Source organism: Mya arenaria, chromosome 2, assembly GCF_026914265.1.
Source record: "Mya arenaria isolate MELC-2E11 chromosome 2, ASM2691426v1".
Classification (NCBI taxonomy): domain Eukaryota; kingdom Metazoa; phylum Mollusca; class Bivalvia; order Myida; family Myidae; genus Mya; species Mya arenaria.
The window spans coordinates 39296411-39322153 of NC_069123.1; the positions used below are offsets into that span (position 1 = coordinate 39296411).

General features: G+C 36.3%; 1 protein-coding gene across 2 annotated transcripts in view; it reads right to left on the bottom strand.

Annotated features, from left to right (window-relative positions):
• Window positions 1-9: 9 nt before the first annotated feature.
• LOC128204225 (probable E3 ubiquitin-protein ligase HERC4) overlaps window positions 10-25743 on the bottom strand; it is a 37590-nt gene continuing 11856 nt past the window's right edge. For both annotated transcript variants that reach the window (XM_052905618.1, XM_052905623.1), the window contains exons 6-29: window positions 25556-25742; window positions 25228-25259; window positions 21567-21789; window positions 20684-20954; window positions 16955-17082; window positions 16586-16642; window positions 16335-16443; window positions 14961-15150; window positions 13962-14011; window positions 11568-11630; window positions 11084-11266; window positions 10505-10600; window positions 9910-10074; window positions 9531-9581; window positions 8548-8643; window positions 7984-8102; window positions 7526-7573; window positions 6084-6150; window positions 4929-5011; window positions 4509-4617; window positions 3981-4055; window positions 3499-3601; window positions 2845-2897; window positions 10-1982 (exon numbers count right to left, since the gene is read on the bottom strand). In XM_052905618.1, coding sequence (XP_052761578.1) covers window positions 1827-1982; window positions 2845-2897; window positions 3499-3601; window positions 3981-4055; window positions 4509-4617; window positions 4929-5011; window positions 6084-6150; window positions 7526-7573; window positions 7984-8102; window positions 8548-8643; window positions 9531-9581; window positions 9910-10074; window positions 10505-10600; window positions 11084-11266; window positions 11568-11630; window positions 13962-14011; window positions 14961-15150; window positions 16335-16443; window positions 16586-16642; window positions 16955-17082; window positions 20684-20954; window positions 21567-21789; window positions 25228-25259; window positions 25556-25742 — 2714 coding nt within the window. In that variant the 3' untranslated portion in view covers window positions 10-1826. The remainder of the gene's footprint in view (window positions 1983-2844; window positions 2898-3498; window positions 3602-3980; window positions 4056-4508; window positions 4618-4928; window positions 5012-6083; window positions 6151-7525; window positions 7574-7983; window positions 8103-8547; window positions 8644-9530; window positions 9582-9909; window positions 10075-10504; window positions 10601-11083; window positions 11267-11567; window positions 11631-13961; window positions 14012-14960; window positions 15151-16334; window positions 16444-16585; window positions 16643-16954; window positions 17083-20683; window positions 20955-21566; window positions 21790-25227; window positions 25260-25555; window position 25743) is intronic.

Consider the following 25743-nt stretch of genomic DNA (forward strand, 5'->3'; position numbering starts at 1 on the left):
ACCAGTATGTCATTAAAAATATTTATTTTCATACAAACAAAACATAAAAATTCACAAGCATGTTAACTGTACAGAAAGTTTTTTCTTGACTGGAAATAAAACTAAGCTAAAACAAAAATAAAACTTAACAACATTTGCAAATAGAGCAACAGTGAGTGTGTGTGTGTTTGCCAACTTGAAGTTCAAAGTTTCATTTCTTATAAAATGTTTCTACTTTGTCACCTTAATGCAAGACCTCAATAGTTGCACCTATGTTAGATTACATGAAATAAATTCTTGATGATTAAGAATTGGCGGAACGCAGCAAACGAGCCCTTCTTAATAATAAAGATATTACTTCAGGTCATACAACCGACTTAGAATACAACCTTATTGACTGATACATTGTCAACGCAAAATCTGCTGCAGGGAGTCAGTATCCGATGAAAAAGGGACAGTAGGTGGACCTTTACGCATGTGCAAAAGTTTTTTACAATCTTAATGATTAGGTCTACAACTTAATAATTGCTATCCATCATTTCATTGGCTGAAAATGTAGGTTGTATTCTATAAGATTTATATTGATGGCTCAGAGAAAGATAAGTCTGTCTGCATATAAAAATAGAAGGATTTTGATAAGTTTGCACTAAGCCTTCAATATTAAGTTATTGTGTGCTTGTACTAGAGCCATGATTTCTTGAGCTGTATCATTCAGCAATAAGTGATAATTAACAATAAATTATCAAACGACAACACAACACACAAACAATGAAACCATGATTTGATAACTCATAAAGAATTATGCAAGTATTTGTATGGCAGCAGTCGAAGAAAGGCAGATAGAGGGAGTACTTCAGAACCCAACATTCCATGTGCATAGCATATGGAACATACATTGTTCATGCACCAGTAGTCTGTTATTGCATTATACACACATATCATATATACAAATATACCACTATTACAGTATATTTTCAACAGTACCTGATAGTACATGTTGAGGGCTTACCACTAGACTGTTGTTGCACCTATTCCTAGAATGGGTTTCAACTGTTTTGCACCAAGCCCACAATGTATACATGAATGCATATAGTTGCGCATAAATAAAACATTATTGCAATTAATACAGGGTTACTTTATTTACACATGATAACAGTTATACATAAAAAAACAAGGTCATCATAAACAAATGCAAGGTGTTCTACACAAAGTTGAGCAAACAAAATGGAATAAAGCATCACTTCCTTTGCAGTTTTTCAGACCAGAAGACCTTGGTAACGTTCCAGAAGTTTGTTCCACAAACTTTTTGTAAATGACTATGGGACCTACCACTGTTTGATGTCTTCACAAAAACTCCTTTCCAAACTTTGTTTGCAGATGTACAGTAACATGCACATATGACTTACATCACATTTTCGTGATAACAGAAAACTGCCATAATCTTTCCAAACACCTCGGTCTCTTTTGTTAGTAGTTTTTACAAACATGTGTTACAGTAATTTTTCAACATTAAAGCTTTATGCACAGCCAGCTTGAGAACTTTTTTTGATATTATGTCTTATGCTACTTTCCCCACAAAATGATCAATCTGAACTGATATAAAAACTTCCCTTCACATTAATAAAAGATAACCTTTATTGAACTCATAAAGAAACTTGAAATTCTGGAATTCAAAAGCAGATTTTCTGACATTATTCATTTTGTTTATTGACATTCCCTTTTTTTAACAATAATTTACAATACTGTTGTCATGATTATGTATTGCTCTTTTTTAAAATCACAGAAAATACTTCATAATGGACACTACAAATTTGATCACATCCATCGCCAGCCACATTCCAAGAACCCTATACAAGTCCGAACCCCTGGGTCTGTTCGATGGCCTGATGCAATTTCGTCCTGAGGTTCTCCTTGGATGAATACAGAGGGAGATCCAGCAGGTTGAAACATGTGTGGGCCACTGGGAGATAGGTCTCCGGAACCTTCATAGGTTGGATGATCAGCTGGAATATAGGACAAGATTTAATGGTTTATTGATACAAATGTGGCAAATGGAAGAGCACTGTGAAACGGATGCCAAAGCCGGTCTGTCTTCTTTTTCGTCAATTAAAAATAGGCTTCACTCATCAATTGTAAAAGCCAGAGCCTGGGCCTTTCTGTACATGTGTGTATTGTCTCTATCAACTTACTTACCAAGTTTCATTTGAATATCATGACAGATTTTATCATATTCAAAGATGAAAAGTCACTGCATGGAGTGGATAGCAACTTAAGTTTGTTTGACTTTTAAATAAGATTGTTTGACATTTCTGAGCATGTTTGTATGTGAACACATAACATATGTAAGAGAAAATATTGCCAGGATGTTTTACTGTAAACATCGAATATAAAAAATGGTTGGAAAAAAAAATATGTTTAAGAGAAAGAAGAGACAAGATACCTAGCACTAGATAACTTTGATGTGAATGATGTACGTTAATGACTTTTTAATGAGTTTTCCTTAATAAGTTTTTCTGACTTTTGACCAACTGACCTAAAAATTAATAGGGTTCACTTAGTGGACAAGACCAACCTGCCTCCCAAGTTTGAAGTCTTTAGGCCCCAGGGTGCTACAGTCGTTCATCCGAAATGAATTTTCAGGTTAAGGTCACCACAACCTTGAACTTTGACCTCAACATTAATAAGGTTCATTTTCTGGTCATGACCAATCTGCCTACCAAGTTTGAGGTCCCTGGGCCTAAGCAATCTTAAGTTATTGATCAGAAACCATGGGCAAGAATGGAGTGACTAACAGTCCGTTTACGAATCCCAAAAAACACTACATTTGTACATTGTTGACATTTCTGATATGCTATGGTATCTTACCTTAACATATTTCATTCCCTGGATGGGCACTTTATCACAGCCTGTCAGATACACTGAAAGGCAAACAAAGGTAAGGTGTAAAAAAATCCACATCCTAAATTTATTTATAATATTGCTTTAATGACAAAACTGAACAAAAATAATCTTTTATATATATATACATATTTCCTGCAAATCAACTCTTTGCTACAAATTCAAATGACCACATACATAAGGCTGAAAGTGGGATGAAATTATTCAAATACTTATCCAATAAGTTCAAACAATTGGATAAATGTTCAGAACTTAGTTAAAGTTAACAGTGTTGTCACTATACTTTTTAAAGGTGGAATATTCTATGATGTGCTGATATATTTAAAATAAAACAAGCACAGCTGAAACAGTCTCAAATATTTTAAGAACTATTGCAGATCAAAAGTGTGTCTATACAACTTCCAGAGTAGTAAACATTTGACAGTAAACAATGATGGCAGTAAACAATGATGGCATTAACAATGATGGCATTAACAATGATGGCATTAACAATGATGACATTAACAATGATGGCATTAACAATGATGGCATTAACAATGATGGCATTAAAAACTTTGTTAACTTTTACAAAGTTCTAAAGAATTGGCCCAATGTGTTAAAATTTAAAGTTCATGTTCTCACATAGGAATCTTTTCTTGTCATCGATAGAGAGGTCATGGAAGACGTCCCAAAAATACTGTATGGTCGGGTGGTAGCGGTGGAACTCCTCCTTGTACTCAGTGTTCTGTAGAAAACAGGGGCAGAATTCTTTTACGGTAATTACAAAGCCAATACATTTTCAGACAAAATTGTAATTTGAATGATTATCATGGTTTAAATCTCGCTCAAGTCACTAAATACGAATGTGCATAACATTTTGTCATTTTATCAAACCTTAAAGGTATCAAATTAACGTTATTTTTATGAAACATATCTACATTCTTAAAAGAGTATAGTCAGGAAGTTTTGCTATTCTATAAATAACAGAAAACCTGTTTGTTGTGCCTTCTACTACCATATTATACTATGTACCGGTAAAGGACGCTAGCATAGTAAACAGGTAAAAACCCTTAATATAAAAGATAGGACGCAGCGGAAAAATGTCAAAATCGGTACCACATTACCTTTTCCAATTCATGGAAGTCATAGTTTTCATTTCCAACAACCATGGCCCGCAACTCCTGGGGGTGAAACAGGTCCTACAAGAAAGATATTATCAGATAAATTTCACAAGACTGACCAGTTTTTAAAACTTTTGAACATGATATGCAAATAATACAAATTGTTGAATAGGATGTTTGCCTGTTGTGAGCGCACATCATACTTCTAGTAAAGGTCAACAACACCTTGACCTTGGACCTGCTGTGCCAACAATTGACAGGTATCATCTAATGAACTTGGCCAATACATATACCAAGTTTGAAAACTGTACAGCAAGTTAAGTTAGTGAAATATATTTGATAAGAAACAAGAGAGGTTTGTACGATGACACAGACACAACTGCCTGACAAAGTCTGCAATACTTTGAAGGCAAAACAAAAGTAATGATAATAACTTGTCCTTCTTCCAACATTTTGGACAATATCATGAAACTGATGTAGATGTAAGAAGTTTAGAACAGCAATGAGGGCTACCCTACCCTGCCCACTCACCAGGACCTGTCCCCCACACACTTTATGGAAGCCAGTGGAGAAAGAGTCAAACTGTTGCTTCACCGACTCGTTAAACAAGTAACCGACATACTTCTCCACATACTCCTTCCTGTAAAAAAAACAAAACATACAATTTCATGTATATGGTCTGAATCTGTTTATTTAAACCTATATACTTATTTGACTACATATTAATTTGACTACATACTAATTTCTGGTTGAAAAAGATAACAGGTCAAACTTTGAATCCAAGAGCATTGGTGTTGAGGGGTAACAGAAAAATAGTCCTCTCTCACTCAACATCATAGATTAAGGCCCCACCAGGAGCACCTTTTATGGTCTTGTAAAATCGTCATCTGTTCTAGTTTTTACCGAGGAAAGAAACTCTTACAGAAATCATATAATGAAAGTTGACCTGACCTATTTTCTTTGGTGACATGCATGTCTTTTCCACCAGGTATTAACTCGACAGTTTTAACTTCACCAAAATATTCCTGAGATACCTGTAACATTATACATTATAATAAATGAACATTTAGGGTAATTACTATATTTGTCTTTGAGTAAAATATCTAGGAACTAAATCAGATTGTAAAATTACCGGTACATTCATGTTAATACATAAGACTGTAAAATACCGATATGTTCATGAATATACGTAAGATTGTAAAATCACTGGTATGTTCATGTTAATACGTCAGATTGTAAAATCACTGGTACGTTCATGCTGATACATCAGATTGTAAAATCACTGGTACATTCATGTTAATACATCAGATTGTAAAAATACCAGTATGTTCATGTTAATTCATCAGATTGTAAAAATACCAGTACGTTCATGTTAATTTATCAGATGGAAAATCACTGGTACACTCATGTTAATACATATGATTGTAAAAATAGTGGTACTTTCATGTAAATACATCAGATTGTAAAAATATCAGTATGTTCATGTTAATTCATCAGATTGTAAAAATACCAGTACGTTCATGTTAATTCAACAGATGGAAAATCACTGGTACACTCATGTTAATACATATGATTGTAAAAATAGTGGTACTTTCATGTTAATACATCGAATTGTAAAATCACCATTACGTTCATGTTAATACATCGGATTGTAAAATCACCATTACGTTCATGTTAATACATCGGATTGTAAAATCACCATTACGTTCATGTTAATACATCGGATTGTAAAATCACCATTACGTTCATGTTAATACATCGGATTGTAAAATCACCATTAGGTTCATGTTAATACATCGGATTGTAAAATCACCATTACGTTCATGTTGATACATCGGATTGTAAAATCACCATTACGTTCATGTTAATACATCGGATTGTAAAATTACCGGTACATTCACATTTTTACATCATTTTAAAGCTAGGCATTAGCTGTAAGTACCCGATAAGTAACTTACTCATTATCAGAGCATTATCATTCTGACACATGTAGTAGCTATTATAATCATGTAATTTATCTGAAACTTTTCTCTTGAAACTTTTCTCTTGAGGCAAATAAAGAGGAATTTTACAAAAGCAAAAAGACCACAGCAAATGAACACATACCTCGAATGTCAGGCAAAATATTTCCTCTATATCATCGTCCTCATGATTTAACAATGTTTCCATACCCCTGAAAATATTGTATGATTTGCATTTAAAAAACATGAAGTTTTAAAAGTATGGTGACAAGCAAATCACCAAGTACAATAACTTATTTCACATGCATTCGAACCAATGACAGCATAAAAATTTATAGCCTTCTTATTTCATGTTACAAAAGTATCATGATTGAAAATAATCTAAAGACATTTTAAAAAGATGGCGTAATCTAAAGCAAGTCATGATCTTACTTTTCTGCAGTTGGCATAAGCTTATGAAAGACATCCTCTTTCTCCCACCTCAGATAAATAGATCCATTGATTTAACCATGCTAGAAATTCTTATCTTGCCCACAGGCGAAGATAAAATGCCTGTATGGAACTTCTTTTAATGATCACCACATTGTAATTACCTCCCTTGATGAAAACTGTCATCTGTAGCGTCTGTTTGAAGCGCATCATGGAAACCTTGTCTTGTGGCAATATTTAGAACGCTAGTTAATTATTTCTCGCTTCAAATGTCACCAGAAAACAGTTTTCACGCACCTTTCAAGAAATAATGCTTCACTCTTCTTAGAACTATTTAAAGACCGATGACAATTTACATACTCTGAATCATTGCGCGAATATCCATGACATCCATGAATTATCGCATATCCATACGCAGTTATTTTCACTAAGCACAAAAGAGTTCCAGCAAAAAAATACATTTTTACTTAATTTTGTTTAACTGAGGTGGGAGAAAAAGCATCTACCATAGCCGCTCATGAAAGTTAGGTACATCCCGACCCTCGCGCAGGGTGTTTTGCGGAAACTCGGTAAACCTCGTTTCCGCAAAACACCCTACGCTCGGGTCGGAATGAACCTATCTTACACTCTCGGCCATGGAAGATACTTATAATCTTTCCAATAGTTGGCATAATCTTATGAAAGACATGCTCTATCTTTCCAATAGTTGGCATAATCTTATAAAAGCCATGCTCAATCTTTCCAATAGTTGGCATAAGCTTATAAAAGACATGCTCTATCTTTCCAATAGTTTGCATAAGCTTATAAAAGCCATGCTCTATCTTTCCAATAGTTTGCATAAGCTAATGAAATACATGCTCTATCTTTCCAATAGTTGGCATAAGCTTATGGAAGACATGCTCTGTCTTTTCAATAGTTGGCATAAGCTTATAAAAGACATGCTCTATCTTTCCAATAGTTTGCATAAGCTAATGAAATACATGCTCTATCTTTCCAATAGTTGGCATAAGCTAATAAAATACATGCTCTAGCTTTCCAATAGTTGGCATAAGCTAATGAAGTACCCGCTCTATATTTCCAATAGTTTGCATAAGCTTATGAAAGACATGCTCTGTCTTTCCAATAGTTGGCATAAGCTTATGAAAAACATGCACTTACTTTCCTACAGTTGGCATAAGCTCATGTATGTCTTCTAAATTAGGATGCCTGAAACATAGCCAATACTTTAGCTGAAAGAATGGTAAACTGCAAGTCAAATGTAATATAATATTGCTTCATGTCTGCATCAGCAACTTAATACACTTGAACAGATTAAATGTTATGCAAGGGGTTTACTTTTTCTAAGGGTTCCTTCTGTCAAATAAGTAACCACCTGGTTTTTGGTTTAGTAGATATTCTACACAAATGGCAATTAACACAACCATGATAACCTAGTTCATCACAACTTTAATAAACCATCTGAGAATGTTAAAAATTGATTATATAATTTTGTTGAAATCTTTTTCATTGGCTTGATTTCAACAGTGAAAATGTTAAGAGAAACATATTTTTATTTTCAATTATTTTCAACCTGAATCTATTTGATGAAACAAGTAAGACAATATAGTTATTTTTACCTGTTAAGGAGTTTCTTATAGAGTGCTAGTGGGAAGCTGAGCTGGATTATCACAGAGTTATAGATGGCGAGGCCACACAGCACGCCTATCAACATGTACATCTGGTGCTCCTCAAACGCCTGTAATAGGACACAATACGTGTCGTACATGTTCATGGAACAAAGCCATGTTTATGAATATCAAATATTTTTTTATATTAGATTGGTTTTACAACTGCTTAGAGCTTCATTTTACTTACAAATTATTACATGCTGTCTAGCAAAAACAAAACCTTAGATGAACAGTTTTTGATATAGATCTTTTAAGTGATCTTCTATTCTTACACTACATGTATTTATCAGGCAAACCTTAGGTAAGAAAAACTCTGGACAAAAATATGTATTAGAAGCATTCAATCTCCATTACTTGCTTGGTAAAAATTACCACTTAAACACTAAAACTACAAGAACTGTCAATGCACTATGCCCCACAACCATTCAAGATTGATATTTTCAGTAAGTACCAACATCCATGGATAGTCGGATGACGGCATAGAACAAACATACACACATTCTATTTACTCACATAGGGGGCAAACCACTGCATACATGACTCCTCGAAAACCTTGAACATCCCATACTTTGGGTCCAGTAACTCGCGCAGCAAAAGCAGGAAGAACTCCTGGGAAAGGGAGATAATCCATGTCAGGTATTGGCTGTTAGACAGTATATTACTTCTGGATTTTACTTTTTAAAGGATACTCTGGTTTGATGAAAAAGCATCAAAGCTCCTCACAAAAGAATACATTTTAATAGAAGTCCAAAATGCATCTATCATAAAAACTTAATTAATACAATGAATTATTAAGCTATTATTTCAGAAATCAATGTGCAACAGTTTACAAATTTAATACTTAATATTTTACAGTTGTTTATAAATACTCTTTGAAAAGAAACCACACTTAATTTTACCACTATTATAAAGCATGTTACACTTTGACAAGCTGAAATATTTGAAATGTATTTAGAAGCAGGAACTGTCACAGAAATGTGAAAATGCCTCCAATTTAGCCTTGTCTAAGTGTGACCTTGACCAGTATAACCTTGGGCATGAATGCTATGCCTGACGCATTGTTCTACACTGCTGTACAATTTTGATAAAAATTCTAATAAAATTATATAATTCACACAGCTAAGACATGATAGTAATGGTACTTGCGACAACCAAATGGCTCCTTTTGTGAATTTACAAAGCAACATGTCCAGAGCTGATGAATTTCACATCTCTACGCTCTTTTAGAACATGTAGATGACAGAAATGTCATGAACCAAATGGTGACAATAAAATGATTTCTTTATAAAATAGAAAGATATTTAACAGGAGGGATCTACCAGTACAGTACATTGTTTATTTTTCAATTCATGCATTTTGGTAAATTGAATTTCATATTTGTTTTAGAGTTTCTATTTGTTGTACAATAACCTTCAAAACCCCACTTGGTTCGTAATATCAACGGACGAAGCCAGTGCACACACAAATATTCCAGCTATATCTCCATTGCAACTAACCTTTCTGACACCTCCGGCATCAATTGTGCTTTCTTCACCTTTGAAGACAACCTGAAGCAGGAATATTATTTACATGCATGCTAACCTCACATTAAAATCAACAGAGGAGTAAATCTGATTTATTTAGATCAGCAATCATATCAAATGGTAATTTTAACTGGTAGTTTCAAACGGTTATGTTTCTCAGTCTTCTAAGTGTTTTGAGGTTGTACTGGTAATAAAATAACTAAATACGGGTTGGTATTAATGTCGTCACGCTAGTCATTGTTTCTACAAAACCTGAAAATACCGAGACTATTACATGAATTCACTGTTTTCATTTAAAATATTTGAATATCTTAATATTTAGAAATTTACAAAACCACTTGTTTCTGTTTACCTTCAATGGTTTCTTGAGGTCGGCACTGCCCCTATTCATGAGTTGGTGGATAGTTTCTTTCACAATGTCCTCACGTGAGACTACAAACACGAGGAACGGGTTTGCCGGGTCAATCGGCAGAAAGAGGGCGCTAAAGTTTCGACGCTGAACTTCCTGGACTGCAGTCTGCATTTATAATGGAATCACTTAATTTTCATTTAGTATTCAGTACATTTATTAAAACTTAAAAAACACACCATTCTACCCCCGTTTTGTCACAACATTTGCAAGACTGTGTTAAGCTCTTAAAAAGAAAGCTTTATCTGTGACCTTGACCTTACTTGAAAAACAATAGGGGTAACCTATTAATCAAGTCTTATAGTCTTCAAACAGTTTTCAAGTTTATGTTTTCATAACATCTTTGATAATGACCTTGCCTGCTGACCTACTGCCCCCAAAACAATAAGAGCTATGAACTGGTCAAGGGCAATCTATGTATTAAACTTTGATAAGCTGTCCACAGGTTATCGTCCAATCTGCTACAGGTTAAAGCAGAGAGGACTATCGGGACGCTACAGGGATCAGGTATATGTGATCAACTGGATATTTTGATTACCTGTTTTTGTATTAGACCATCAGTCTCCAACAGCAAACTTTTGGCCGAGGCATCAAATGTGAATGGGTAGTTGCAGAACAGCAGCTTCTTTGGGCCCTTCAACAGAGAGAGTCAAGTGGTAAAAATATACACACATTTATATATATAGAAGTTTTCAAATGTTTGCCGAAGCTTCTTTGCAAAAATGCTGCACTGTGTAACTGAAATGTGATTTAATCTAACGATAGGCACAGACCAAGTGCATATAAATTATAACAACCTGGCAAATAAAGTATCTTGGAAAATCATTTTTTTAAAAGAAATGTTGATATAGTTTATTATAAGAATTTGTTTAAGGCAAAACACTTTTACAAAATATTATTTTAGAAAAAGTACTATTTGTGTTTAACTGAAATTCCGTTTTCCTGGCATAAATCACCTATCACGAGCACTGTCCCATTTCTCTAGAGCCAAGAAAACTTCTATTCTTGGTGGGGCTCCAACCCACTTCATCTTCTGAGCAGGTGGCGGACACATATATAAGTTAAACATAAAGCTACTCTCATCATCATATTGTTTTTATATTGGTAACAAACATACCCCCTGAGGTTGAATCTGCTCTGTGAACCACTGGACATAGTCCTCCTTCAGACTGACTTTCTCAGAGATGATCGGCACATAGAATTTTTTGTACGGCACAATCTGGTTGTTATTCTCGTTGACAGTATTAAGTTTCTTCAGAACTTCCAGGGACAAATACATTGCCTTGAACCGTGCCTCCATCTATGGAACAAGGGAATATTTAGTTTTTTGTTAATGGTACTCCGAAAGCAGGATAAAAACAATTGCAAAGGGACAAAATTATATTTTTTTAGCTAGAATAATGGGCCTTGATGCATAAAGCCATATTATCTTTTAGCATGTATTTACAAAGTTTTTTGTGAATATCTTTATATGTTATATGTAATGGCTGAACATAAGTGTAAAAGAAAGCAAAGGTATGGCAAAAGCTCTACTCCTGTTCAATGAAAGACAGAAACACACGAATAATCTAAAAACATCAGGTGTAAATGTAGTGACAAACCTCTGATTGGTTCCCCTGGGGGTTGGGGAGTTGTAAAATATGAATCACTGCCTCTTTGAACACCTGTAATTCCACAAAAAACATTGAAGAAAATGGGAATACACGGTCCTTCTCGGCTTTATGGACACGACAACCTATACTCTATGTCCTATATGCAGCACTCCATTGTGAATAAAGACTAAGTGTGACCTTGACCTTTGAGGTAGGGACACGGGTCTTGCACGCAACACGTCGTCTTGGTATGTGGAACACATGTGGCAAGTAATTTTAAAATCTGTCAATACAAGGGAATGTTACAGCCCGGACACGAGTTATTGAGCCGGACACACGGACGGAAGGACGGACGGACGGTGCGATTTTAATATGCCCACCTTCGGGGGCATAAAAAGTGTGATATTCACACTCAAACCATTTTACACAGAAAGGGCAATTTTCCAAATATATGTTCACACACGAAGGTGGATTTTCTTGAAATTTAGAAAAAAAATCAATTCTTTATATAACATCAACTATTTGAACTATTCTAAGTTATATAGAAATCACTTGAATATCTGTTATTGGAACTTCGGTATATTGGATGTAAAATATGTTAATTTATTTTGCTTAAAAATAAATTTTATTATTTTCGCGAGATTGAATTTAAGGTCTGTTGTTCCGTTGCTAAGCAATCGGAACACTCTCGGCCTCTATCGGTCAAGTCAATGCAGACTGGTTCTCGATATTTGACACTAGTCTAAAGTGCACTTTTCAATTAAATTAAACCGGCCTATTAACGGGGAATCTTTCTTTGCTAGCGAAATCTCGTGCGGAGAGGACCAAATTAAAAAGCTCTTGAATAAATAGGAAAATAAAGAAGTTTAGTACTTTAATATCTGACACTCGCAGCTTAATACGCCTGTTACAACAATGCCGGGAAAGGACGCCCTAAAAGGAGGAAAAGGAAGGTGGCGGAAGCAGCAGAAGTAAGGGAAGAGGAACAGCCACGTGCACGGCGGCTAAGGCAACCGCCTCGTGTTAATTTGGAAGCACAACTCCCACAGGCGTCACAGATACCCTTGCCAGACGCGGAGCTGGGAAACAACAATGAGGGTAATGTAATTGACTTCCATGATATCATTACTAGGTCTCATATTTTGCACCCTTTAACCACAGAAACTGTGGTTCCTACGGGTAATAGGCAAAGTCCTTCAGATACTTGGTGTGGCTTGGCGGGGTCTGGCCAAGGTGGAGAGTTCCAAATGGGTGCAAATTTTGAGGATAGCATGGACATGTATAGGTTAGCGAAGGATGATCTTTCATCACATGTACCAACGCAATTGAAGCAACAAATAATGAGGGGAGAATACATAAATTTGGCTATCTTGTTAAAAGGGCAATTGAATTGAACGATATGTGTAAAAGTTCCACACTGTCAATATCACTAGATGGCTCCCTTGAGGCCAAACCAAAACAGTGCAAGGAAAAGGTACAATCCGTTGAAAAGTGGACTGATGCATTTTTGATTTACATGTCCATCTATCTGGCTTTACAACCCCATAAAACAAACGAAATGTTACAATATATGTACAATGTTAGAGAGGGTGCTTCACGCCAAGGCGGCTTTGCATGGTGCTCATATGATGAGCAGTTCAGGCTACGCCAGGCCATAACTCCGTCACCATGGTCCAAAATTAATAATGATCTGTGGTGGCGTTGTATGATTGTTCATGACACGCCCCAGGGAACTCAAAAGGTAATGGGTTGGGTATGATAATCAAACAATTCAAAATCCCAACAAAACCTGGACCTTTAATTCCCTAATGATACTGCCCATGTAAAAGGGTTAAAAAAAGCGTAAAAAACAAAACTAAATCAATGATTATATTGCTATTAATAAGTGTTTTATTATTTTTCTTCAATGATATAAATTAAAGACAATTTTACTTGCAATAAATTCCTTTTTTTGTATGACATTGCAGGAAGATTAAAGCTAGCTGATTATTAACCATCTGTGCAGGAACATGTAAAACATGCTTATTATTAACCTTGTGTGTTTGAGCTATGGCATTTGACTTTTTTTTTATAAAATGATTCATCAATTATTTCAGATATAATCACACTACCTTACTGTGATTTTGCAGTTTAAAAAAATGCTTAACTGACATTCAATGGCTTCAGTATTTTATATCCTTGATGCGGATGCATCTTTATTTATGACCCAATCAAACCATTGTTGACGTGGGTATCTGTGCCTATAAGCATATTGTCCTACTGTAATATGTTTCATAAACTGCATGACATAGAGGCCATGAAATAGCACGAGATCAACATACGATGATTTTGAAGATGATTTAGGATTGCAGTTAAAAAACAAACTATTTAAAAAAATAAAATTTTACAAATTATTTGACTTACAGATATGGTATGTTGAAAAAACGGTGGAGAAAGATTGCCCCACCACATATCTGCAATGTAGAACAAAAAATTTAATAAAACATAATGTGTCTCATTGCAGCTTCGTTAGATTCTAGATATGATGGATAGCATGACAAAGTGTTTAAATCAAAATCCAACAAGGACTGTGACCTTGACCTTTGACCCTACAAAATCTGTGGAATTGGACATGTGACTGTCAGGAGCATCAAACATGGTGAAACAAATTTTCATGTAAAAGTGGTTGTACTGACTATGTCAGATCAAGCGTTCTTCAGCTGAGACTGTTTGCTGAATTAAAGGTTACAATGACCATGAACTTTGACCTCAAAATCAAAAAGGGTGAATGTTCCGGTGATTATCATTAATGTACTAAGAATCAAGCATTTTGGATCCATTGAATAAAGATCACCATGACCCTCACCTTTGACCAACTTTTACCTCAGAACCAATGATATACAATTCTGCATAAAATTCCACTGCTTTATTTATGTGTCTTCAACAATAATGCATAGATGAAGAAAGTAAGATTGCATAGAATGGAGCTTTCTGTGAAGATTTTAAAGAACGCAGACTATTAAACATAATTCTTTATTCTCATACTGTAAGCTTCCCTATGACCAAATAGGAACATTCTTAAATGACAGCAAAATTGCCTTGCTAGTCTTCTACATATTTGTTCATATAGATGTACCCTGCGTGTGTCAACGTTTCGCCTTCTATCATAAACATTCTTGTCCAAATATGTCTGTAAAAATGGTGGTAATACACTATGGAACAGGTTTTATTGTAATGGTGTCAGAAGGTTGGCAAAGTCAGCATTATTTTAATGATCTGATTTAGAATGATTATTATTAAGGTCCAAGAAGGCCCAGAAAGAACCCACTTGGAACCCTTTACAGAATGCATATCTATAATAAGGACAAGCTGATAAGCCATTTCAGAAATCATTGAACAACATAATTTTATGACTGCACATACCTATCACAGAAGCAGGTACTTTATCCAGTTCAAGAATGGCTGCGCCAAGTGGGCTGATGAGTTCTCTGAAATATTTGGGCTGCTCAAACAGGTGGAAGAAGGGAAGCTGGAGGTAGACACGCAGGGCCTCAACATCTGGGGGCGCTCGGGGAAGGCTTGGAATTAAACCACTCTTAAGACTGTGTAGGATCTTAAGAAAAATAATGAAAAGAGATACCACATTAAATTTTGTCCATAAAAACACACCCTTGTCGTGTCCTTTTAACAGCCTCTAGCATTTAAAATTAAGTCCACCTTTGCCAGTAAATATCGGAGGTCATGGAACCTCACTAGTGGACAGGTTTTTACTGAAAAAGGAACTGACCAATAGAATACCTTACAGCGTTATAAATAAGATGTTGATGTTTTAAATCATGATATCAAGCACTTAAGAGCCTAGAATGTGAGAAAATGCAAAGAACTGTATACGTTTTTATGAAATGCGCGTCCATAAGAAAAAAATATGGTACTATCGGAGTAAAAACAGTGAGTTTCAGCCCAGCCAGCGACCTTGTTCTGCCCATTTAATTAAGGAATGAATTGCGGGATTGATGCCATTATCGGGGTATGAACGCAATTGGGCTGGTCTAAGTGTGTGGAGTCCGAGGGAGTCCACGCATACTTTGGCCAGCTTAATTGCGTTCATATCCCCAATAAAGACATCAATTCTGCAATTCATTACTTATATTTACACAAATAGTTCATTATGTCATTCAAGAATTGTTAAAAACACTTTATCTTATTTAACAAAAACTTTCATTTTAATCCTTTTATACCTTTTCTGTAAATAGAATGACCCGATTGTAACCCGAAACATTTTATCAAATGACATCACAATAACGCAAGAAAAGATCAATCACTTCAAATCACTTTTAAACGTAAAATTTAAGCATTTATGGCAACAATACATTTAAGATATCATAAATTAACACTTACTAAAATATTGAATTATAATTTACGGGACCTGCTGATACAATTGATATGTATATTGTTATGGGATGAATTGCGATCCACAAATACCAAAGAGGTTGCATGGATGATAACTGCAGTTGCCAAAAGGCAGTTCATATAAGGAATAGAAGTTGAGGTGTAAATATAACCTAATGGGGGTTGTCCCCTATATACCCACCTATTTTCAGTAATTATTCAGCTACTTGCAAACAACAATGATACCCCTGACCAATACAAACCATCCCATAACCTAGGATGGTATTATTCAACCACTACTGGATGTTTAAAGAAATGTATAAGATATTATAATTATGTTTTTTTAGTATACCATTTCACTATTTCCAGTTGGTTTTAAGATTATTATTTTTTTTAAATATAACCTACTTTTTGAACGAACCCAGAGTGAGTTGTGTTGCCCAGATCCTCAAAGCATTTTCTGACCATTGGCATGTCAACACCATGGTTGGTTTTACTGCTGCCAAAATGGCCCTCCCTGAAGTAGAATTACAGTCAGACTTAACATAGAGAGTGACAATGGCACAGTGTTTACCCAGCCGAAACAGTAAAATTAAACAGATAGTAAATGGTTATATAAAGGGTAAACGTTATATATTAAGCATTCGAAAAAAACTTACTCATCAAGAAAAGATGAATTCCAGCATGCCATTGATGCAAATATTTTCAAAACATCTCTGAAAAAGAATAATACTGCATTTTAAAACCACAACTTGCACAAATAAATGAAAATAGTGGATAGATAATGTATTCTTATAACAATTACCTCCCCAGAGCACTGACAGTTTTTCTAAGTCAAAATAGGATAATAACTCAATAATTATTTGAGCCAGAAATATGAGACTTCTTGTGTTCCTATTGTCAAAATGAGCATGTGTGATAATGTTGCCTTCTGACTCTAAGACTACGGTCCTTTCTCAAATTTTTTAACTCAAAGAAGAAAACCAGGTAAAAAACATACAGACGGTCATAACTAGAGTTTTACTCACTCCTCAAATTCAATTGGGGGCTTGTCGGTGGGTTTGAGTCCACCAATCCTCTTTGCCATGCTTTCTGTCAGACATTTCACCTGAAACCGATCATCTAGCATTCTGTAGTCTACTGGGACCTGGCGTTTCTGAAATATATACGGATACATGCTGAATGGGTTGGTAAAGAAAATACCATCATTAAGAATTTATTAAAGTTTCTTATAATAAAGAATGATTAATAAGATTGAAATAAGGAATATACATTTAAATGCTACAGGCGCTGCAAAAATCTTACTTTGTTTAACATCATACACATAGTCACTCCATACGCAAACTAATTAACAATATGGGAAAGTTCTTCCATAACTGAATTCTAAACATTAATGATAATCATTATTATTGTATGAATGGTTGTCATTTTTCCTTTTTTTTAAGAATAACTAGCAACTACTGGGGTTTTACTTTGCAATTTTTTCCAAATTGACCGAGTCTCCTTCCTTAAATAAATTGCCCGAGTCTCCTTCCTTAAATGGACATGAAATACCTGAACAATCTTGATTTAAGATGTTCATTAAGTTTTGTTCAGTGAGGAGCAAGATAAGAACTTGTCTAAACAATCACCCAAGTTTGTTTCATAGAAATTGCCAGTTTGTCTAGCTATCAAATTAAGATCACATCAAAAAAGCTCTCAAAAAGGAATTTCAATACTTACTTACATCAATATGACAACACTTTATCAGTGCAAGCAATTAATAGTAGTATTGAAACACACATTATTCATGGTTATTCTTAACCTTTCCAGACAGGGGTGAAATACTTTAGCTGTTAGCTATTAAACACTCTGAAACAAATTTCTGTGATTTTACGTTAGCAGTGTGCTTTACATAGTTTCAAAACATGAATTGTTGAGGTGTTATTTTGATTCAGGTTTGAATTGAACTTCAAAAACGTGTCATCTTTCTTGATGTGGTGCGTAACCTTTCCCACTCTTTATCTATGGGTGAAATTACAATTGTGATCAAAAGTCCCTTTTTAAAAAGATTGTTTTGCTTGTACATATTACGGTTCAATAAAATATCACTTTGCCTACCCAACTAACTACAGCCATTGGGCAGGTACAGTCAATAAGCACTATGCCTACCCAACCAGCTCAAGCCATTGCGCAGATACAATGAAATAGCACTTTGCCTACGCAACAAACTCCAGCCATTGGACAGGTACCAGTATAATGAAATAGCCCTATGCCAACACAACCAACTTCAGCCATTGGGTAGGTACAATGAAATAATGCTATGCCTACAAAACTTACTCCAGCCATTGGGCAGGTACAATGCATTGAGCAGGTACAATAAAATAACGCTATACCTACACAACCAACTCCAGCCATTGGGCAGGTACAATGAAATACCACTATGACTTTGAAAATAACTCTAGCCATTGGGCAGGTACAATGTAATAGTGCTATGCCTACGCAACCAACTCCAGCCATTGGGCAGGTACATTGAAATAGCACTATGACTATGAAACTAACTCCAGCCATTGGGCAGGTAAAATGTTATAGTGCTATGCCTACGCAACCAACTCCAGCCATTGGGGAGGTACAATGAAATAGTGCTATGCCTACCCGAACAACTTCAGCCATTGGGCAGGTACAATTAAATAGCACTATGCTTATTCAACAAATTCAAGCCAATGAGCAGGTACAATCAAATAGCACTATGCTTATGCAACCAACTCCAGCCATTGGGAAGGTAGTACAATCAAATATCGCTTTTCCTTCCGAACTCATCCCTGCCATTGGGCAGGTACAATTAAATGAACAAACATTGCAGGGGGGATTGTGCCCACCTAAACAAACATTGGAGGAGGAGTGTGTCTTCCTTTACATACATTAAAGGCAGATTGTGCTTACCTAAACTAACATTGGAGGGGGATTGTGCCCACCTAAACAAAAATTGGAGGGGGATTGTGTCCTCCTTCACAAACATTGGAGGGGGATTGTGCTCACCTAAACAAACATTGGAGGAGGAATTGTGTCCTCCTTCACAAACATTGGAGGGGGGATTGTGCTTACCTAAACAAACATTGGAGGGGGATTATGCCCACCTAAACAAAAATTGGAGGGGGATTGTGTCCTCCTTCACAAACATTGGAGGGGGTATTGTGCTCACCTAAACAAACATTGGAGGAGGAATTGTGTCCTCCTTCACAAACATTGGAGGGGGATTGTGTCCACCTTTACAAACATTGGAGGAGGAAATGTGTCCTCCTTCACAAACATCGGAGTGGGATTGTGTCCACCTTTACAAACATTGACAGGGAGATTGTGTCCATCTTTACAAACATTGGAGGGGGATTGTGTCCACCTTCACAAACATTGGAGTGGGATTGTGTCCACCTTTACAAACATTGGAGTGGGATTGTGTCCACCGTTACAAACATTGACAGGGAGATTGTGTCCACCTTTACAAACATTGGAGTGGGATTGTGTCCTCCTTCACAAACATTGACAGGGAAATTGTGTCCTCCTTCACAAACATTGGAGTGGGATTGTGTCCACCATTACAAACATTGGAGTGGGATTGTGTCCATCTTTACAAACATTGACAGGGAGATTGTGTCCACCTTTACAAACATTGGAGTGGGGTTGTGTCCACCTTTACAAACATTAAAGTGGGATTGTGTCCACCTTTACAAACATTGACAGGGAGATTGTGTCCACCTTTACAAACATCGGAGTGGGATTGTGTCCACCTTTACAAACACTGACAGGGAGATTGTGTCCACCTTTACAAACATTGGAGTAGGATTGTGTCTTCCTTTACAAACATTGAAGTGGGATTGTGTCCACCTTTACAAACACTGGAGTGGGATTGTGTCCACCTTTACATACATTGGAGTGGGATTGTGTCCACCTTTACATACATTGGAGTGGGATTGTGTCCACCTTTACATACACTGGAGGGGGGTTGTGTCCACCTTTACAAACATTGGAGGGGGGTTGTGTCCACCTTTACAAACATTGGAGGAGGAATTGTGTCCTCCTTCACAAACATTTGAGGGGGATTGTGTCCACCTTTACAAACATTGGAGGGAAGATTGTGTCCTCCTTCACAAACACTGGAGTGGGATTGTGTCCTCCTTCACAAACATTGGAGTGGGATTGTGTCCATCTCGACAAACATTGGAGGGGGACTGTGTCCATCTCGACAAACATTGGAGGGGGACTGTGTCCTCTTACACAAACATTTGAGGGGGGATTGTGTCCACTTTTACAAACATTGGAGGGGGGATTGTGTCCAACTTAACAAACATTTGTTGGTGGGTTTTTTTTTGCGGAACTGAGTAAGCAAGAGGAATTTACGTAAGATCTTCTGAGAAGTACATACCATTTTTTTTGTCTATATAACAGAACATATCATTTTGTCAGCATGGTGTATGTTTTATGGCTATTTCAGCACTTTTTGCAATGTTTAAATCTTACTCATTTTCGAACTACAGAAACTGGCTACAAACTATCAGTTGTAAGACAGACCAATGAAATTGAATTGTTTACATTTTATTTTCTCTTGAAGTATTACCTTGATACTAAAACATCAGATAACATACATGAATTTTAATTCAAAAGTGCCTTACATTTATTGTACTGTAATGCTGTCTATTGGTATAGCTTTTATACAGCAGAAATAAAAAGAAAAGATACAGGCCAATTTAAAGCTTCGCAGTGAAAACATGGCAAATACTTACATCTGGTGAGATAGTAAACAGAAATGTTTGGTCTCCGCCAGCAGCCACCATGTGTATCACAAACGTTGGGCCAATAATCTCAGTGGAAGGACTATTGCTAGCAGTATCCATCTTAGTGGATGAGTCCTGCCTGTTGTATGGGACAAAAGGCCCGCTCACTTGCACTGGGAGGGGTTGCACTCCACTGTCCTTGGATCCCAGCTGGCCATTTGTCCCTGAGCCAAACACATACAGTCTTCCACTGGACTGAACATACGCTACTGTGTGACGCCTGTAAAGTAGAAAATGCATTTAGAAATAACCACTTATGTTTCCATCTGCTAATCCTATGCAATTAATGTGAATAATAAACTGGAAAATGAAGGAATATCTTTGAACAAATTTATGAAATTTGGCTAATATCGAGAAACTTATTTGATTGATATAATGTTAATCAGATAAAGTTTGGAAAGCCAATTAATTATCAAGATACTCAGATTCAAAAAAGTAATAATGAATATTTCACAATTGAACAAGAGCTGTCACAGAGACAGCGCACTTGACTATTACACCAGTTTTAAGTTTAAGAATTGCAAAGTTTTGGTGAAACTGCATGAATCACGAGTTGCAGATATTGACCTATAAGGGCCATAATTTGCATTATATTCAAAATACAGTTATCCTATTTCATTAATTAAGTAGGTTGGACCATTGAAAAGTTGGGAACACATAAATAAAGTCTCATGATGTATTTGCTGTGATAATGACTTGAAGGTTCTGACATGCAAACACTTAACCATCGTGAGACGGTGTCGCTGACACCAATGTTAGGGTGAGCAGCATAGCTCTCATTATTTTTTGAACAGAAAGCGGAAAAAAAATACCAATCGATAGTCTGTCTTACCTCCCACAAGCGACCTGTGTGACCTGTGAGCCCATCAGTTCTAGGACTTTACGGGGCAGGACTTCATGGGTCTTGTTGCCGTGCCCAAGCTGTCCATACGTCCCCGCACCAAACATAAACAGTCCGCCCTGCCTCGTAAGCGCCGCTGTGTGATCTTCCCCACATGTGATGTACATAATTTGCTGGGTGCGCAGCGACTTGCATAATACTGGAAACTTTTGATCTGTCATACAAAGCAAAACACCATCTGTATGAGAATATGGCCTGAATATACATGTTATATGTTACATGTTATACAAAATACAAATATATAAACAAAAGCTGTCACAGAGACAGCATGCTTACCTTTTCAAGCTTTTAAAGATGAAATATTTGCTAGGTTTTGGTGAAACCAGAATGGATTACTTTTAAATTAGATTAAATGCAAAACCTTAAGCAGAATCACAAACGGCCATATTTTGCATTGTATTCAAAAAAGAGTTATTTAACTTGACTAATTAAGTATGATTGATGCTGGAGAACAATTATTAGTGATGAAACAATTATCGAGTACAATCTATAAATCGTCACTGACATTGTTATGTAGCCGACAATCGATAGTGGTTGTCCAAAATCGATGTCGCTAATGTTACTTCCGGTATATACATATTATTTTGTTACGCGATAAAAGCCTAGTAATAGTTAATTTTTCTTTCCGGTAAATCGTCAAGAGATCATTTTAACAAGGGAAGTCACTCTCATAAACAAATGCGATGAATGTAAACCCTCATTCGGAACACCTCGGCCATTTATTCAAAAACAACCTCGGATGTATTTGGACAGTTTACATAAAAGTGGGAAGTATAAGTCCGCTGCAAGTAGATCGTAATTTTATTTAGCAGTTAAACTTTATGACTTATCTTTTGGTAATCTTAATTATGTTTGCAATAATATGCCTTACTGGCAATCAATTCAAACTTGGATCAATAAATACAACTCTAAAAAATACTACATTTAAAAATCATAAAATTCAAAAATTTACGAACTACTTCAACTGATGTACTGGCATACATCCGAGGTTGTTTTCGATAAAAATGGGCCGAGGAGCTCCGAATGTGTAAACCCTTTCTGTCAAATCATCACAAATTCTCCATCAACTACAAAGTGTGTTTGATTGTAAACTGTTTGCAATAATCTATCACCATGGTGTAGTTAGTCCGGTCTCACCTGTAAATCTCGGCTCGATGCATTCTGTTTAAGAAACCTTTATTGATATTTTTTTTCGAAATGTAACAGGTTATTGAAGGTTAACAACTAATAAATATAACTGCACGTTATTGAAGGTAAACAAACATCAAATATGGTTGTACATGGATAAAATGCTGAGATAACTAACTTAATTAGTGCGGTATAGGAACAACTAGAGATTGCTTTTTTGAAAAAGCGCTTGTCTCCCCTATTGTGTGGTCGTAGGTGAGAAAAAATAAATGATGGACATGAAATTTGTAACTTTGGACTGGAGACAAACCAACAGTGAAGTTTGGTTTATTCGATTATATTAAATAGTGAAGAGAAGAAAGTGTTGTTGATTAATCATGGAAAATGTAAACGAAGTTTGCATTGTATGAAGTTCATAAAGATATTACACGCAAATGATTTTTACATGGAAGGTCACCACGACCTTGACTATTGACCTTGTTACCCCCAAAACAATTGGGATCATCTAGACATCATGACCAACCTCACTTCAAAGTTTGGTGAACCTAGATCAAAGCATTCTCCTGATATTGCACGGAAATATTTTTTTTACATTAGAGGTCACAGCGACGTTGACCTTTGACCTTGTGACCCCCCAAAATATAGGAGTTTTCTAAACCTCATGATCAACCTCCCTACCAAGTTTGGTGAACCTCGGTCAAACCATTCTCAAGATATTGAGCGGAAGTGTTTTTTACATTGGGGGTCGCCGCGACCTTGACCTTTGACCTAGTGACCCCAAAAACAATAGGGATCTTCTACACCTCATGACCAACCTCCCTACCAAGTTTGGTGAACCTAGGTCAAACTGTTCTCAAGATTTTGAGCAGAAATGTTTTTTATATTGGGGGTCGCCGCGACCTTGACCTTTGACCTAGTGACCCCAAAAACAATAGGGATCTTCTACACCTCATGACCAACCTCCCTACCAAGTTTGGTGAACCTAGGTCAAACCGTTCTCAAGATTTTGAGCAGAAATGTTTTTTATATTGGGGGTCGCCGCGACCTTGACCTTTGACCTAGTGACCCCAAAAACAATAGGGATCCTCTACACCTCACGACCAACCTCCCTACCAAGTTTGGTGATCCTAGGTCATGCGGTTTTCCAGTTATCGATCGGAAACGAAGTGTGACGTACGGACGGACTGACGGACTACCGGACAGGGCAAAAACAATATGTCTCCCCCAGAGAGGGGGAGACATAATAACATCCTACTCCCAAATGTGGTGTGCATTGTTTTGCAATTGATGTGCAATAATTTTGTATCAGTTTGTTAACGTTCTTTTGTTGTCAAAGAAAGTAAATATTTACTGTTTCAAAGGCATGACTATAGTATGTGTCACAGTTAAAACATTTAAATGATCATGATGATGCTGTGTAGAAAGCATGTATTTTCAAATGGTATTATGAACTTTCGATTATTGTTAGATAGTAAATCGAAATTCTTGGTCCGATTCGATTCGATTATCGATAGCAAATGGAGTCTGATTTTCAAACACTAACAATTATATAATGATTCAGTAGAACACTGGAGGTAGTTGCTGAGATATTGACTTATACCGGTATGTGCTAACATGCAAAACCTTAACCAGAATTTCTAAGCCGAATAATAAAGAGCCATAATTTGCATTATTTTCAAGATAGTGAAATTTTACTTAATTCAATGAGTAGGTTGGAAAGTTAATTATGGTCACAATCATGTATGTAAAGTTTGGTGAGGATTGGACACATACTTTTCAAGAATTAGATTGGAAACATATATTTTTGAAGTATTTTTGGCAAAAAAGGGCCGTAACTCCTAAATGACTAAAGCGATTTCCATGACTATCGAACTTGATCAAGATATTATGGTCACAAACATGTGTTTAAAGTTTGGTGAGGATTGGACAAACGGTTTTCAAGAATTAGATCGGAAACAATCTTCGGGACATACGTACGTACAGACAGACAGACGTACGTACGGACAAGGGCAACCCTATATGCCGCCACTTTGTGGGGGCATAAAAACACATAACGACAGTTTCTATGCAAAACAAGTCAGGATGCTTTTGCTGACTCTAAGCAATGTGTGACACTGTTGCCGATGCCGATGCTAGGGCGAGTAGTTTAGCTCCCCGTATTCTTTGAATAGTCCAGCTAAAAATCACACTAAGACGTTCTGCTCTTTAAAACTTCATATCTTAATGTTGTGGCATTTCTCCTTCATCAGTACATAAAAAACAAAATTATAAACTTCACTGTTGAATTAGGACACGTCATAAAACACCATCATAGAAAAGGCAGTGAAGTCAACATCGTACACTGTATAAAGACGGCACATCTGCCATGCAAATTATCTTTTAAGAGTAGTCATTAAGTATTGAATGGAAGTTTGATAGAAGTTGAACTTCAGTGTAGTCTTTATTACAGATTTCTCAAACTTACCTTTATTGTCACTTGTTCCTAATTGTCCATAGCTGGAAAGAAAGAATAAATCCTTTAAATGTTTAAAGTAGGAGATGTAAACTTTTGAGATCTAAGTTGGAAGTTGCAAGTATCTTGTTGTCATATAAGTTTCTTAATATTTGTAAAAACTGACTATGGGTCACTGCTGTATTTGAAACCACTCGTGCAGAAAAACAAACAAATCCATCATCATCTTAGATGTTCCTAGAGATTAATGATTCTTTAAGTTATGATTAAAAATGTTAAATGAAACGGCCCCTGCATCTGAGAAACCAACCAAGGTATTCAAACATCACCACTCTCTCACCTGTTCCTTCCCCAGGAAAACACCGTCCCTGACTTGGTGAGTACAAAGCTATGTGAACCACCGCAAGCAAGCTGACCAATTGGAACGCCCGGTAGACTGTTAATCTGGGTCGGCTGGCTCTGGTTGGACGTGTTTCCAAGACCGAGCTGCCCACAGTCATTGTTGCCCCAGGAAAAAAGGTGACCATC